The sequence below is a fragment of the Dreissena polymorpha genome, chromosome 6 (assembly GCF_020536995.1).
Source record: "Dreissena polymorpha isolate Duluth1 chromosome 6, UMN_Dpol_1.0, whole genome shotgun sequence".
Taxonomy (NCBI): Eukaryota; Metazoa; Mollusca; class Bivalvia; order Myida; family Dreissenidae; genus Dreissena; species Dreissena polymorpha.
The window spans coordinates 43,698,717-43,716,625 of NC_068360.1; the positions used below are offsets into that span (position 1 = coordinate 43,698,717).

Below are 17,909 nucleotides of genomic sequence, written 5' to 3' on the forward strand. Positions count from 1 at the left end.
AAAACATGCTTTATATGTTACGTGTGATTGCGCTTTAAACGGATACATGCAACTACAAATGAACGAAAAATGTAGAACTTGTGTGTGAAACATGCGAAGAAAGAACGTCAGTACACATCAATAGCAGCAAACACGTATACTATTCCGCTGAAAACAGACATGCATCGGTTAATATGAGAATATAAAATATTACACATTTATACTTATATTTACTACGGAATCATGTACACTTCATTGCACTCACTTAGATGAAGCCATCAAACCAAATACGACAGATGAGTTGTACATAGATAATATTTGGTGAATGTATTTGTGTACTTGAATTAATCCGACGAGTGGAAGTAGTTATTTACAGCGAGGCTAATCTAGTTGTGGAAGCCTTTTTGAGACAAGTCTGAAAAAATCGAACAGGTAGACACTAAAATAAATTTATTTATCCCAACTTATTTTTTAATTGTTCATTGTTTGTTATTGGAACGAAATATAAGCTAGTTAAATCAAATCTTGAAAAAAAAACGACTTTAAACTTCCCTGATAACATGGTGTTTGTTTTTTAAATAGAATACAAACATGTTTTACAGTTTGCCAGCCGATACATTTAACATCATTTTACTTTTCTTCCCTATTCAAACAGATGGTGTAAGTATGAAATTCTTTGCACGCTTCAGATATACAGTATTTAATCAACAAACAAATACACGACTTATATACCAAAGAAAAACTCCTTACACCGATACTGCAACCAACTTTTCAATAAGATTGACAGCACAGGTGGAAGTAACGTACCCTGGATAGTGTATGGGCCCAGGAGCCCAATACTTTGAACTAAATATAAAAAATCATGTTTAATGAAAGAAAAATTGACAAAGAGCCATGAAATAAAATCCCCACCCTCTGATATTGGAATCATAACAAGGTCCTAAACTAGAATTTATCATAGACCTCATAGACCTGTCTTCGCGGGCCGCAAAAAGTCAAAAATAGCTTTAATCGAAAGCATCCCTTGGTCCTCTTATGGGCAATTGGACAACCTTTCAAAAAAATTTACTTCAAAGAAATCTGTCCAGCCGTTTACTTACAGTCGGCCGATAACCAAGCAATATTTCGAGCCCGTTTGTCCATGAGAATTAATCTTGGACAGACTTTCAAACAATATTTTTGAGTTTTCTCCCCTTAATCGATAGCTCGCGTCCTATTCCTTTAAAACAACGAGGCATGTCACATAAATGAACAGTCAACGTTATCTATTAAAGGGACCTTTTCACAATCGATCATTTAGAGCATGCTCAATGTTTAGTATTTCTATTTCCTCGTCAATATAACAACTACAACTACAATTTGCAAATCTAAAAGATTAGTTTTTTCAATTTGTATTTTAGAAATGTCAAAGATTAATAATTGTATACATGTATGACTACATTTCTTGAACACGTACTTTGAGTGACAATTTGTATCGGTGGGTTTAAATACATGATTATTCACCTTTTCAGCTTTTTAAGTCTGAAACTTCGACACCGAATTATGTTTACACGTACTAAGCTATACACTTATTTTATTAAAACAAACAGAAATAAGTCTGCATCTGTAACATATCTTATTATACCAGTACCCATTCAAGATCGCGCCAACATAAGAAACGTATAGCATGTTTCAAAAGACTAACGATCTATTTGTACCACTTTTTAACTTGATGTATTCAAAGCAAAAACTACGATACTGTTCTGCATTTCACTTCACTTGTAACACTTAACACTGTTATTCAGTACATTATCTATAACTATTATTGATAAATAAATATATAAATATATAACACCAAACTTTATACTCGCTTATTATTCTTAAGGCAATTAACACATATATGGTTAAAAAAAAAACAACAACGAATAAGCAATCAAAATTCGATTCGAAGCATGAAGTTCGTTATGCGGTTACAAAAATTACATCCCTTACCGTATTTTTTTTTCACTCTGCATCGTCGATCAACACGGCCGTTAATCACGATCGCCACTTCTTTTTTACGATGTATTAGTAAAGGAGCTAATGCTATTTCAGAGGTTGCGTGAAGGACCGGATATTTTGTAATAATGATAATGATAATTATACAGACATTAAGTTTAATATGTGTTTTGAACATATTTCGCATTATTATTTTAATCAGGCAATGTAGTGCGATTAAGCGAAAATTTGTTATTCCACACATGTACACATTTATTAATTCACCGCAAAAAGAGGTGGCGCCCGGGATCAACGACCCAGATCTAGAGACTAGCTTTTCGTCTCACTGCCTCGTTAATAATCCACGAACTATATACTTTCAAAACCATACATATTGCTTAAATAACCGATAAACCACAGCAGCTCGCCATATTTTCAGCAGCAGAATAAACACAGATTTTCGCTTTTCAAAACCAACAAGGCTTATACACGATGATCCATTCTGATTGACGTCTACAAAGGTTGAGTCATTAACGTTTATGCCTTAGAGCCTTAGTCATTAATCAGTATTATTCGTTTATTTGTTATTTTATTTTGGTGCAATTCAAGTATTAAATAAGCTTTAGTTCTTCAATTATGAAATTTTTTTTCACACAAACATCATTTTTTTACAGACAAAACAAACATACATTGAAATCAGATTAATAATATTTGGTAAATATTAATCTATTTTTGCACAACACTATTAAATTTCATGTTTTGCTATACAAAGGTCATGTTCTTCTCTATTGACATTTTCTTTAAACAAATACAAGAACTATATATCAATGTCTTTTGGGCTTTAACTTGTTTATATACACGCAGATGATATTAAAAGCTTGAGACACACACACTATATGAATGACAGACAGACAGACAGGCAAAAAACAATATGCCCTCGATCTTTCGATCAGGGGGCATAATTATTAGTTTCCAAAATCTTCCATAAAAAATGTCTTTGAACTATGTCCAACACAAAAATAAAATTTTTAGTACACTAAAAGAACCCTTGGTTGTGTCAACCCCATGTGTTCTACTAAGAACAATCTTAACAGCGATTTCAAAAACATCAATAGCAGTTCTAAAAACCCTTCAAGCAGACAAAAAAAAAACATACAATACAAAAGCAATCATATTAACAAAACAGTTGAACATATCCATCCAAATTTTTAACCAAATGTGCTTTTTGCTTCCATCATGCACCAGCACTACGATTGTCTTTTGAACAGTCACACCTAAAACAAAAAAATATTATTGTTTACTTTCAATTACTTGTGCCCTTATAGGTCTTATTTGAAGCATGTTTATAGTGTCCTTTGGGATACCTTTATACGGTAATTTATTTTTAAAATGTATTTTTCTTATGAACAAACAATATAACTATAGCAGAAAAGTATGGTTGTTTGCATTTAAATAATTTTAGTACTTTTGGATTTGGTAAAGATAATTGATACATATGATACATATAAATTTTGACAAATAGAACTCAATAATTAAATTGCAATATGTCTACATGTATATAGATTGTCACCATGTTTAATAGAAAAAAAAATTAAGATCAACACACACATTCTAAATTGAAAGCCATACACTTTTAATAATTAAGTCTCTGACCTTGAAATGAAATACATGTTGATCAATACAGATATAGAAGCAATTTGAAAGTGTGCAAAATTGTCATTAAATCTAAAGCCTAGTATCCAGCAGTAGTTGAAGGGACGTTCTAAATAAAAGTGTTACAGGCATTTACAGGTGTATTCATGGGGTATGTTAAACAGGCCAATTCCCAAAGCAAACAGAAATACCCAATTTTCCAAAGTAAATGCCATTTTAAAATGATTTATGTTTTTTAGAAACAAGTATCTTATGATTATTATATCTTAATTTAATTTAAATAACATATAATAAAGTATATAACAATAAGTTTTAATATGATTTGTTTTTCTTATTTAAATGTTTTTTAAGAGTTAAATTCAATAAGTTTTTCCCAAAGCAGTAGTCTTTTCACACCCAAAAATTCCAAATACCAAATATATGTCATGTTTTCCAAACATTGCCACAAAATGCCTGTATAAATTTTAAGAGACTAATAGATGTTTCCTGTTATGATTGTATGACTTTCACTGCGACTCATATAAGCACAACAAACTATTAATAATAACATCTGACGAAGGTTATGTTCTTCTTTCTTTTGTCTATAGAATGCCCGCATTTCTGTACATGTGGTTTTCGTGAGCTGCCTTTCCAATGTCACACATGTTGTACATCTGGTAAAGCTATTTGTCTGAAAAAGGATAGATTCTGGTTAATAATACATTAATAATACATAAAAGTTTCTTTACTTTAATATAGCCTTGTATTTATTCTATAGTTTGTTCTGAGCATGCAATTGTTTTATTTCACCACTCTTTTAGATAAAAGAATTTTAGCCGCCAAACTGTCCATTATAAATATTTTTGCATCAGTGCTTAATTTTCGTGAGTGCTATAATAATTATAATTTTCCTTATTGTAAAGTCAAAGAAAAAAAACTTTCCTTAATTTACTTTAGATTAAATAAGGTTTCGATATGAGTTTTAAGCGCACAAATATCTGTCTGTAAGACTGTTGACTGATATATACTCCATACATGAGTATCATGTCTAATAAAAAAATTGACTTCTTAGGCCAAAAAAAGTCTTGGTCCAGGGAAAATTGCCAGAAAAATGTAGGAGGGTAAGTAGGTTGTTTTTTTGTTTTTTTTTTATATGTTTATAATGAAGCTCTTTCCCTTTTTCAACACACACATTTCCTTCTTCAGTCAGTCTCATATTATGACTATATTCAATTTCATCAAACAATGATAGATTTTCGTCTTTATAATCATTATCATAATCCTTTTTTTGTTTTGGTAAAATTTTTGAGCTTTATTATGCCCCATTCTTACATTTAAGAGTTTTTTTTCCCTCAAATGACTACCTGTACTTCCAAATTTAAGGTTTTCAACCACATTCAGTTCATGTTGCTAAACAGCTTAATCATCAAATATAATGTTAAATACATGTATTGTATACACAATCGTTTTCTGTTGTTAGCAAAAACACACAGAAGTCAATTCATTTTCTAATTTTAGTCAAAACAATTGGATTTTTCAATTTAAATTACCCAGGACCCATACCAAAACATAGTGGGGAAAAAAGTACTATTCAGTTGCATTTTTTTATACCTGCCATAATATACTGAACTTTTAAGATTAAAATTTCTAAACTTACAATCAAACATAGCTTTTACCTTTTTAGCCTTTACAAACTGAAAATTCTCTTTCCACTTTTTATAAAACTGGCTCTTTCACACCGGATTTTCAACATCCTTTTTATATTGTTCATAAATTTCCCTTTGGACTGTTCCGTATGGTAGAAGGATTTCATATCTGTTTGGCATCCTCTCACCATGAAAAGTGAAGTATTCTTCAAGCCATGCAATTAGTAGGAGTGTGCTCCTATCCCAGCTGCGTGGAGACTTTCCAGATGGGGCATCCAAATAATCATCACACATTTTCGAAGCAATAGTAAGAGTGTTTTTGTTAATTTTTAGAGCCGAAAGAAATACTTTTGAGCACAATCTAAATTTATGTTTTCTTGACACTACAGAAAAGTATCTATATTTTCCCTTTTTTTTAGATTGTTCAAAAAACACTTTCAATAATGACATCCTAGTTGATCTTGAATTGTGCCAAAACTTCTCCCGAATGTCTCTTACCGACTCAATGCTCAACTTCATACAACACTCATTCCCACAGACGCATTTTGTTTTCAAAGCTGCCTTCATACTTAATATATTTAAGGCCTTTTTTTTCATGCCTCTACCAGACCTTGCTTCACCTGTAAATAAAAAGAATCATTGTAGTATTTAAATGTGTTGAATAGAACCATCCTTCCATAGAATTTGAAGGCAGGACTTGAAAAATCACATCGACTGCTTGAATTTGTGAGTGAAGTTGACGGTCATGCAATAAAGTTTTTTAAATACTTGACCAACCGGGAAGTTGCTGTTTTTCCTGTTGAGAAATACAATATCAGTGCCACAAATCCTGCCAAATCGATACATATTGCAAACTATTTTTCAAACGAACAAATAAGTTTAGTACACAAATAAACTGCACTTTCTTTTGAAAATGTTAATAACATCACTGGCAAAGTAAAAACTATTCTTGAAATTGGCTGCGCTCGTTTCGAAGAAGTAAGTGCTAATCAATTTACAGCGAACAAGAGATGTATTTGTCAGAAACACAATGCCCCCTTCTGCGCCGCTTTGAAGTAAAATATTTGACCTTTGACCTTGAAGGATGACCTTGACCTTTCACCACTCAAAATGTGCAGCTCTATGAGATACACATGCATTCCAAATATCAAGTTGCTATCTGAAGCTACATTAAAGTTATGAGCATTTTTCAAAACCTAAATGCGAAACCTATACGCAAAGTGTGACGGAAAGACAGACAGACGGATGGACGGTCCAATCAATATATGCCCTCCTTCAGCATAAAAGGAATTTAAATATATCGGTCATTCCCTATAGAATAAAATTTCCTTTTAATGTAAATATCAAATTACAATAATAAAAAAATATTTAGCTGATTTATCATAATACTTCTTATATCTAATTATAAATGAACATAAAAAATAATTATTATTAACATAATAATTTGTGATCAAAAGCCTTAGCAAAAATTTACTATACTGTAACAATTTGTCCATTTCACACTTATTGATGAATTTTATTTTTTTGCTAAATACATACAACTATAGTATTAACTTAGAGATGTATGTTTATAACAATGAGACAAAGACGGATGAAAGTTTAAGTTTAGAAAAACGCTCTGGTTGATCATTACTATCAATAGATATATGATATATTTTTGTAATTAAGGGCGGGGAGATTTAAGTGAAGGGTGAGTGGATAGTCATTGATTAAAAAATATATATATCAAGCCAGGGTTAGCACCAACCCTTGACCAAGTTGAATTGAATAAGAGAAATTTTCCCTGATGGATTTTGCACTAATTTTGCACAAATTTCAAATTTGTGCAAAATTAGTGCAAAATCCATCAGTATGAAACAAAGTGGCAATCACATTTTATAAGCTGTTTTATTGTCAAATGTAAATTGCAACCGCAATGTGTGACCCGGTTGTTCCGAGACTGAAATATTGGATTAAAAGTCTGGAAAACAAAGCTGTATAACAGAAGGGGTAATCACGTGATAGTCAAGATGGCGACGTTCATGCCAAGACAATTATTTTTCGCCTATTAATACTTCTGTTTATTTTTTAAAGGATGCTCACTTTCCAGCCATACCAATAAAAAGTGGCGAAAAGTGGAGCCTTAACTAGATCATCCCATTAAAAATTTTCACACATAGTAAAGCTGCGTATCAGCGTAATATACGCATTAAAAATATCAAGATACGCTCAATTTATCATTTCCGTGCTTACATTTAAGCAAGCCAATCTGGACTTACGCAAATGATGTAAATTCTCTGCATACAACATAAACAAAAATATAAACAGCTGATTGTCTTTCGCCAAAATATGAGACTGGTTATCGTGAAAATTAAAGCTAATTTGTGCGCTGGATTGTAGAAATAGTTAGCCAGTCGGCATGTATACTCTCTATCATCTAGACGCATGGTAAATTTAGTATTGATTTTTTTAACAGACAGTCAAGCGCTTATGTGTTCAGCGTTTTTTTCCACCTGTTTGGGAACAGGTCCTGTCCCCTAGAAATTAGGAATTTTTGAGTCGCGAAATCCTTCAAATTGGGAATTTTCACGTCGTGAAATCCATCAAATTGGGAAATATCAAAAATCATACAAATACATCAACTGGAATCTATTTTATGTAGTAAACAATGCTTTTATACACTATCAATGGCATTCTGGGATAGGGTAGATCATAAGTCTGTATAACAAATACCAGTTTATTTAAAACAAGGAATATCTTTAAAAATGATATACGGCGTTGATAGTTCAATGAATGAGATCAAGGATAGCGAATGTCTTTTTCTAACCGTTCTTAGCTGCATCACACGCAGTACGGGATGTTACGCGGAGTTTTCGCGGCTTATTAAGCATGTAGCAATATGTAATAATGTAAAATATTTATAAAAAATGCATTAGTACATATTGCTTGTCATAAACCTATAGTTACGAAACAGAAAACCAAAAGAAGAATGGAAGTGAAATTTAAACATGAGTCAACCGGCCACAAGCGAAGTATCCGTACATATTTTAAATATTTATACGCGCGTTCTTCGAACAAACCTGTTTTAGTGGTTTGTCGGGCATTGCTATTTGATTCGATTATTAACAGTATCGAGAATCATCGAGCTCAAGCTTAATACATTAGTCAATATAGTGGAATAATTCTTGTTAAATTAATTAAAAATAATATTTATCATGGCGTTGTTGGAAACAAATTAAGAATCTATTATTGACATACCATAATAATATCTTTTTGGTCTTAAGAAAATTCCAATTCATCTAGTTCACGGATAGCGTCTATATCATATTATAAAGATTCTTTTACTAGCTGCGAACTCAGGTCAGCACGTAAGCGTATTCGAACACGCAGCTATGACCTTTAAATAAACCACACACTAACCGCAAACTGACCCGTGATATCTCGCGGGTTGAGATGCAATGCATTAAAGTGAGGCCATGCTTCCACTGCTCTAAATACTTTTACATGTTAACATGTTGACAGGAATATGGAAGTCAGTACTAAATATGAGAAAATAGCCTTTAAGTATAAACGTTGTTGCCTCTGAAAATAAAAGGTGCACGCACAAACTGTATTGATGTCGAGATTGAGTGTAAAACTGTTCTATCTATTAAGCCTTTTCATTAGAGATAAAAATGTTTCATGCTGAATACGCAGTAAAACAGTGTTACAAAGATGCGGACATGTTTCCAATGTACCGGTGGAATTCTCAAATCAGCCTATGGGATAAATGAAGTCTATTCATTCTGAACTAGCCGCGGGAAGTTTTATTTGAATTTTATTGGACAGTTACAAAGGTCAGGTAAGGTGAAAAGCTGGCGTATACAGCTTCGCCGAAAAAAAATAAGAACTGGTTTTCCAGATAGAATTAATGGGTTTTGCCGCAATATAACTGAAAATTGTTTAAAATGGCATAAAGCCCAATTGAACAACTACTTTGTGTGGCAATTTGAGATAACTTGTCTAAATTAAAAGGAGTAATAAAAGAGTATAAAACGAAAAAAAAATGCCTCGGCGTGGACATCGCCATCTTGTTTGTCATGTGATTACACCCTCTGTATAATGCTGGGCCTTTTTTTCTTTCTACAATGGGACCAAATTAAGGCCACTCTTCCATGTCTACAGGTCATGTCTTTATAATAATTTAAGCAATTAATTCAAATTTAAATTTTTGTTGATTTATTAATATTAAGGAAAACTTCTACCATTATATTGTTTCTAAAAGTCAACAAAAAAGCTCTTTAAGGCATTTAGCCTTATGGTTATGGATACAATGTAAAAACTTACTTAGAATATAATTGTTGACATCCTTTTGGTTGTTAGGTGGGGCAAATACAGTTTGATGATCAGCAAAACCCAAGTAATCATCGTCAGAATCCGTATATGCCACATTCACCTCGGAATCTGACTCTGGGACTTTACGACTGTCCTCGGAATCTGACCACTCCACTTCCACAATCTCTGCATCATCACTACTCCAATCTACTTGAGGTACTTCAACAATTTCTTCATTGTCACTACTCCAATCTACTTGAAGTACATCTGGCTGGAGGTGGACTACCAAACAGCAACTCTAGAATATATATAATATTAATTTTATTTTATACAATACAGGGCTATAGATAACTTTTGGGGTATATTGGGTAATTCACCCCCTGTTTTGACAACAATAGGGTTTTTGTAAATTCAAAAGTTTTAGCAGAGCTCCAGATAAGGGCCGTACAGCCGTAAATACGCCTTTTTCATGAAGATTAACGCTTTTATTTTATAAACTGGACGCACAATTACGACATTAATATCCATTTTACGCATTTACGACAAAAATCGGGCCGTACCGATACTTCTGCGTCAGCGCGGCGTGATTTGTTGGTCTCTAACCTAATGGCGCTTTTGTTAATTTAAATTACCGAAAAGTTGAAGACTGGGTTCATATATTATTTCTATTCTGTCGCGCGATTTCATGTGACTTGTAAATCTGTCAAAAACGAGATGTCTGCGCGCAATTGAATGCCGGCTTAACCAAAAGCGGCTCAAAACAACACTTTGTTGTCATATAATGACTACATACGGTGTCTTCTAACCATCCTGACATTAAATCTGTAAACCCAGAAAAAGACATTGTCGCCCCGATATTAAACGATTATATTGCATCGGTGGCGTAAAACGTTAGAAAACACGATGGGAAACGGATGAGACAGTGAAATAAGTGTTCATTTACTTAGCTTACTAGTTGGCACTGCCCCAGATAATTATTTGGGAAATAGGGTTTTCACCCATTGATTTTGAAAAATAGGGTGATTCCATTCTTCAAATAGAGTGAAATGAGTAATAAAAATGCATACCTTAAAATAATTGCTGATTTACTTCTGTTGACGCTGCACACTTGTATTGATTCAATAGAACTGTAAACTATCATCATAAATTTTTATAAACTTATGTTTCGTTATATCTTTAATCCTTGAAACTGTCCATGATATAAACTTTAACAAGGGACAAAATTGTCACAAAACTAGGTTTTTTTTGTGAAAAAAAAATCTGATAAAGGGAGAAAACTCAAAATGAACTTTTGAAATGAACAAACAAAATTAACCCCCTTTGTAAGTTTGTTTAAAAAAAAAATCTATTTTTAGTCGTGGCGACCTTGACATTGGAGATATTGACGTGACTCTTTCGTGCGACACACCGTCCAATGATGGTGAACAAATGTGCCAAATGATTTTAAAATCTGACAATGAACGACATAGTTATGGCCCGGACAAGCTTGTTCCGCCAGCCTACCAGCCAGCCCGCCCGCATTCGCCAATCTAATAACCAGTTTTTTCCTTCGGAAAACCTGGTTTAAAAATGTTGACAATTTCTAACCAAGGACTTTTGACAGGTTTGTTCAGTAACAGACTTTCCATCATGTTTTTGGATGTCAACTCAACTGCTGTATACACAGTTTCAAACAAAATCGATAACACGAATGATTCTGCACTTATTGGCTCTTGCTTTCTTGATTCAAAAAAGTTTGTGATCGGCTGATATTTTTGCGCAACAATCTCGGACGTCTTTCGACCTCTCTTAGCAATTTTTATTTCGCATCGTAATAGAAACTAAAAGTACATGCGCTTTACAAATACATGCACACTGAGCGACGAATTAAGTCAGATTGAAAACGCATGTTTGTCGTCGTAAATAATTTGGTCAGCCGCTTAATTTAACTATGAAATCCAGTCCGCATAGCGTTTGAATAACTATGACCGTTTGCTGAGCTTGCTGAATGTAAGCGTCACCGCGTTACAATTATAATTCCAAAGAGAAAATACCTAAAATGAGCAAAGCATTTTTGATCGTAGATTTTGTATGGTACGCATCAAATTTGACTAATTTGCGTAAAAGTCAAATTGGTTGCGTTTTCAATACGCTTGATATTGCATTTCTTTGCATTTTTAGACATTTTAATAGGGTGAAAGACGCAGATACGCAGCTTATCTGGGGCACTGTAGTTGGCTTGTGTTTTCTTGTCAAGAAAAATGAAGAAATAGTATAAGTCATGAGTTTTAATGTGTAGTTGTATTAGTATCATAATTCAGAATGGAAAACCTAACACAGTAACTGTTTAAGAAGCTACATATATTGATATACATATATTTATTTTAATTGCTGCAAATGTTTCTGTTAAGTCAGTTATACACCCTTCAATATCCAAGAACACTGGTAGTACAGTACTACCTGTATTTTTGGATATGGTAGTACAGGTACTAATTGATTTTAAGCGTTACTCCTTTTCTTTCTGTCAGTGGCAGTACCGTTACTAATTTCACAAATCCTTATCTGGAGCTCTGTTTTAGCAAACAATTTCACCCCCTACCTTTGAGCTTAATTGGGTTTTTCACCCCAATTTATTTTTACTCAATTGCGTTATTAAGGGAATGACGTATATAATATAATAAAAACCTACTATGGTTACTATATTATTTATACAAATGGAATTCAAAAGGTACCTGTACATAATTAATTTCCTAGCACTGACACGCACCTGCTTGTAATGCTAATTGTTGGCGACTAGCAGTATATATAGATAGATATATAGATAGATAGATAACAACAAACAATAACTGAATTTCTATCAAAGTTCATTCATTTTAGCGTTGAATAAGACCTAGTTCGTTACAATGGCTGAACAATTGATGAAGTTATGGCTGTTCAAAGTGATATACCCTGTTTTCGGGTCAATTTGAGTTGAGTTTCTTCCGTGTATGCAAAAGTGAAAGGGGGTTTCATCCGCTATGCCGTTTTTAGGGAAGGGTGTTTCTTCCGGAGGGGGTTTCTTCTGTACATTATTAACTCCTTAGAAAGATTTCATTACAACTAGTTCATGTATAACTAAAGTATATGTTATTTTAATTGTTCACACAGTTTCAAACTTTAAATAGAATGTCAATATAAGGAATTATTGTTTTATATTACCCAACCCACTTCTGACCATTTCAGAAAGTGACATGTCCTCAAATTGTTCTGTTATTTTCATCTGTTAAACATTAATCGAGCTCGATTTGAGGCTTTGCCTTATTTCATATTATTTAATTTTTGTTTGCTGGTCTTCTTTTTTAAAATAAAGCCTTACCGATTATGATTTTCATCGAGATGAGATTCTGTTCCCACAAATGAACCGCCATTTGTTTAGTATGATACAATCATTATCATTGGTTATCGTAAAGCTTAATGTCCAATCAAATGATACTTTATTACCATCGATTTCGATTGAAAACTTCTCGGCGTTTTAATCGATTACGTTTACAATATTTATTGGGTTGGTACCTGTAGACTCGGCTGTACAATGTTTCTGAGACTGGTGAACACCAGTTTTATCTGACCAATCGAATATGAAAGCGAAATGGTTACACCAGAGAAATATTTAAACAAATATTTATTAATAGATTTCTGGCTATTCGAACCATTATTGAAAATAAAAAAATTAATAAATGGCACATAGACTTACAGATCGAGTTTTACGGCACGTACTAAAAGAGCGGGTGATATATGTATGTTAAGATGCTTTTGTGGATAAAAATGTAATTCATTTTATAAATCCATGTATAGGTCCCTGATAAATCTAACATTAATGATGTGTTTATTATCAATAAAGTAATGTCTTCTATACAAAATTGGATGTGCAATAAAACTTGGTTTTACAAAATATTAATATTCTTATCATCCTTTTTCATTGAATCATAGCCAAACATATTTTGCTCCTAGTACACAAGAAATTGGCATGTTATTTTAAACTAATTGTTGATAAGCTGATAATAATCTTGAGAACAAGTCACCCAGATCATTAAATCGTAGCATAACGGTTTTACCAATATATGAATGAGATAAAGCACGGACTCTAGATATACACTCCGTGGATAAAGTAAATATTAAACTTAAAAAATTCAAAGGAAATATTTTCTAATGACATCTTCACATATTGCACATGCAAGTAAAAGTATATAAATGCTGTATGTATTATGTGCAGCAAATATGAATATGTAAACTTCATGAAATAAAAAAAAGTATAATATATTTGTTGTTGTTTTAATTTGTGTCTGTTTCCGTTCTAATTAAGTAAAAAAAAAAAACGACATTCACAATATGTCTACGTAATTGCAATGCATAAGCTCACTTATAAATGAATTAATTAATTCGATGTTTTTCTCACATTTCCACCAAAATGCATGGCTTATTGATAATTTTGTTTGATCATCCAAGTCTTACAACTTACCAGTTAATAAGTAAGGAACAATTAAATTGTTAATAAGCAACTGTAGACAAATACTCAACATATCAACTTTTATAATGTTGTTAAGGTACCATGTCTGTTAAACGTTTGTAATTATTCACAGATTGATACTTGGATTTGTTGTGATCTGCTATAATGATTGACAGTTTTACCTTTAATTTTCATTAACAATTGTATGATTAAATCCGCATATCACACCTTTAACAAACAGTAATGATTGTCAGTAAGTTGTACCGTTTAAGTTCCACTAACAAGTATATGATCTAAGCCACAGTACCCACACTTTTGTGCAAATTAGGTATCCCTTACATGCTTTAACATCCCTATGCTATCAACATGCATATTTATTGGCACAACATGTGGTCTGTAAATCGCTTTCAAGTTAGGGACTTTTGATTTCTTATCGCAAAGGCATATCATGAATATACAAGAAATATTTTTGATAATAGACTGTGTCCTGTTGGACAAGAGACTTCGCCCCTTTGGATCGGTTCCACGATTTTTTAACAATCCGGTTTAATATTGAAACATTAACTTCAATAATAACATTAATTACTTTCATAACGTTAATTTCTGTTGATGTTTCCAAGCATTAAGTCGTTGGTGCGCCTAGTGTAAATATTATGCTGATGATTAATACTGCTGCTTCTGTTACCATTACCACTAAAACAACAACTATTTCTACTTTAACAACAGCAACTACTACTTATTCTACTACTCCAATGTTTACTTATTCTCATGTAGTCATAATTATGATTATTATCTTTATTATAAATTTTTTCTGAGCTGCTGTTCACTGACGATACCGGTATATTACTTCTACTACTTCTTTAACTATAATTCTACTTTCAGGTTTACTATTACTACTGCTACTACTATTATTGTTGCTGCTACTACTAATATTGCTGTTGCTACTACTACTACTACTACTACTACTACTACTTCTACTACTTCTACTATTACTTACTACTACTACTACTACTACTACTACTACTACTACTACTACTACTACTACTACTACTACTACTACTACTACTACTACTACTACTACTACTACTACTACTACTACTACTACTACTACTACTACTACTACTACTTCTACTACTACTACTACTACTACTACTACTACTACTACTATTACTATTACTATTACTATTATTATTACTACTACTACTATTACTGATACTACTACTGCTACTGCTACTAGTTGTACTACTACTACATTTTTATAATAATGCTAACACTTCTCCTTCTACTCCGTTTATTATAAATACCACAGTCGTTCTAAAATCTTATTTGCTATTCCATAGATTGTTATGACATTTATGTTTTTTTAAGATTGACTCATTCGTATGCACACAAAATGTAAATTATTTAGAAAAACATGTGGCCTGTCAAACGCTGTAAAAAACGGACCCTTCGTTACTTATCGCAAAGCCACATCCTGTATATTAGTACCATAGCATATTAATTATGTCTGGAAATTGAGTGAAATTTCAAAAGTAATATAAAGTTGTACAAGTAATAAAAGTTATAAAACGGCAAAAAATACCTGCCTCGGCATGGACGTCGCCATCTTGATAATCACGTGATTTTCGTCTATGTGAACAAAGAAAAACAAATCACTTTTTGCTAATAAAAAGTTTTCGCGGCTGAATTATTTGATATTTTCCCCGTAATTAAAACAAACAATTAGCATGCAATTTAATCAATCTTTATGCAAGCTGAAAACAATAATTTATTTGTTTGTTTTCGCCAATTACGGATTTGGACGGTTCAATATAATAAACCCGTATGCGGCTTTATTCAAAGCTAACAAGTTTTTAACAATAAAGGTCGGTCCGGTCTACCAATTAAAAGATTTAAAGATCGCGGTGCTTATCGTTAACGGTAACAAGTTCTCTGCCTGCCTAATTAGCTGCTAATTAAAGCAACTGTTACCGATTTTGTTTGTTTGGCATGTCGACATGATCTGCTCAAAATGCAAACTGTTGCCGTAATATGTGTAATGTGTGAATTTATGTATGTTATTTTGTATGACACATGAATTAACTAAACAACATAAATAAATTGATTATAAATTCGACTTCACTCTACTTTTTTCTTCAAGTCAGCTAAATTAATGCCTTTGCTTTGCCTATTAATTTCCTTTTTTATACGTAAATTTACGTTTTTTTTTTCCATGGGTCAATACTATCTTTATAATGTAAATTAATTCCGATGTAACTTTTCCTCCATAAGTACTGAGTTGCCCGTCTATATTTAGTTGCGACACTTGGCCAGTTTTAACACGCACGCGTTTCCTGTGTGGATCTCGACTATGTTTCGCGCTCTTATTAAAACACGACTTTTACATGGCATTCATGTATAGTGAGTGGTGCAGATGCGCACCAAGGGCCTTAACAGTATTATCACATGCCTCTAGACAATTTGTGTTATTCAGTTCGATAAATGGTAATATACTTGTACTGAAATTAAATTGTTACCGGATAAAATGTGTACGGCGATAACGTAAAATTACCCGTAAGTATTGTTTTCACTACGTAACTAATAACTAATATGACACAGGGGGGGGGGCAGTTCTCCGCCCCTACAGATTTGATGGGGGGGGGTGGGCAGATATCCGCCTACTAAATTCTGACAGGGGGGCAGTTCCCCGCCCCTACCGATTTGATGGGGGGGCACCTCTCCGCCACCTTTAAAATAAGGGGGCAGTTCTCCGGGGGGCAGTTCTCCGGGGGGGGGGGGAGGGGGCGCTTCTCCGGATACCGTTTTTATAATAGACTGTGTTCTGCGGTATTTGGAATATCGCCCCTTGGATAGGTTCCACAATAAAAAAGGCCGGCTTTAATATTGAAACATTTACCTTATTAATATCAATAATAACTTTTATAATTATACAGAAATACTAAAAGTACTGCTTATAATAATAATCATAGTTAAACTTATGATGATAATAATAATAATAATAACAATAATAATAATAACAATAATAATAATGACTATTGCAATTTATGTTCTCAAATATAATGTTGTTGGTGCCACTAGTGTACATATAGTATACTAATAATAATATTTTTTTTAATAATTATTAGTATAATTACTACTGAGTGGCTGTTTACTGATGATATTACTTCTTCTTCTACTGTAACTACTATACTACTACTGCAACTCCAATTTCTATTAGTACTCAGTAATTGATTGAGTAATTAGTAATTGATTGAGTTTCTAAGATTGACGCATTTTTTGTGGGAACAAACGTATATTATTTAGAACATCAGGTGAGCTGTAAAACGCTATCAAAGGCCTATAAAATACAGAGATTCGAAATTTCGCGCTTTATCGTTAAATCCGGCGGCGCGGTCACGTGGGCAATTAAACGATAAGATGGCGACGCGTCGTCAGTAGCAACGGCTACGATTATCGAGCAAAGTTATGCGAAAATGTTAGGGCGGTCAATAATGATCCGATTTTTATAAAATAACGTTTCATGGAAACATTAGTAATTATGCTAGAATAAGAATTTATAATGCCGCGATGGTTAAAGACATAGCACCATACGAATTTCCAAATCGCGGCAATAATGCGGGTGAATAGTTTATTTGAAAGGCTTTTGCTGATAAATATTCCTGTATACATTTTTATTTCTAACATATACAACCTTAAAATAATATTATTTAATAGCGCATATATATATATAAACAATATTACACAATATAATAAATGCTACGATCGTTCGATCCAAAAACGGTTTCAGTCCGACTTATTTCGATATTGATTCTGTAGATTTTTCAATTGTTTAATGCTATAATTTTTATTTTTATTTAGAACAAATTCATGAGTTATAGGTAATTGAAGTTTTGTTTCTAATACACAGTTGTTTGTTTTTTCTTTTCATAATTAATAAAAGC

At 32.7% G+C, this 17,909-nt stretch overlaps 1 protein-coding gene across 1 annotated transcript; it reads right to left on the reverse strand.

Annotated features, from left to right (window-relative positions):
* Nucleotides 1-4,133: 4,133 nt before the first annotated feature.
* Nucleotides 4,134-15,566, reverse strand: LOC127835160 (uncharacterized). The gene is made up of 4 exons (XM_052361470.1): nt 15,551-15,566; nt 9,519-9,804; nt 5,244-5,833; nt 4,134-4,258 (listed from the first exon to the last, which is right to left on the reverse strand). The coding sequence occupies exons 1-3, from the start codon at nt 15,560-15,562 to the stop codon at nt 5,301-5,303; spliced, it is 831 nt and encodes a 276-aa protein (XP_052217430.1). The 5' UTR covers nt 15,563-15,566; the 3' UTR covers nt 4,134-4,258; nt 5,244-5,300.
* Between the last annotated feature and the right edge of the window lie 2,343 nt (nt 15,567-17,909).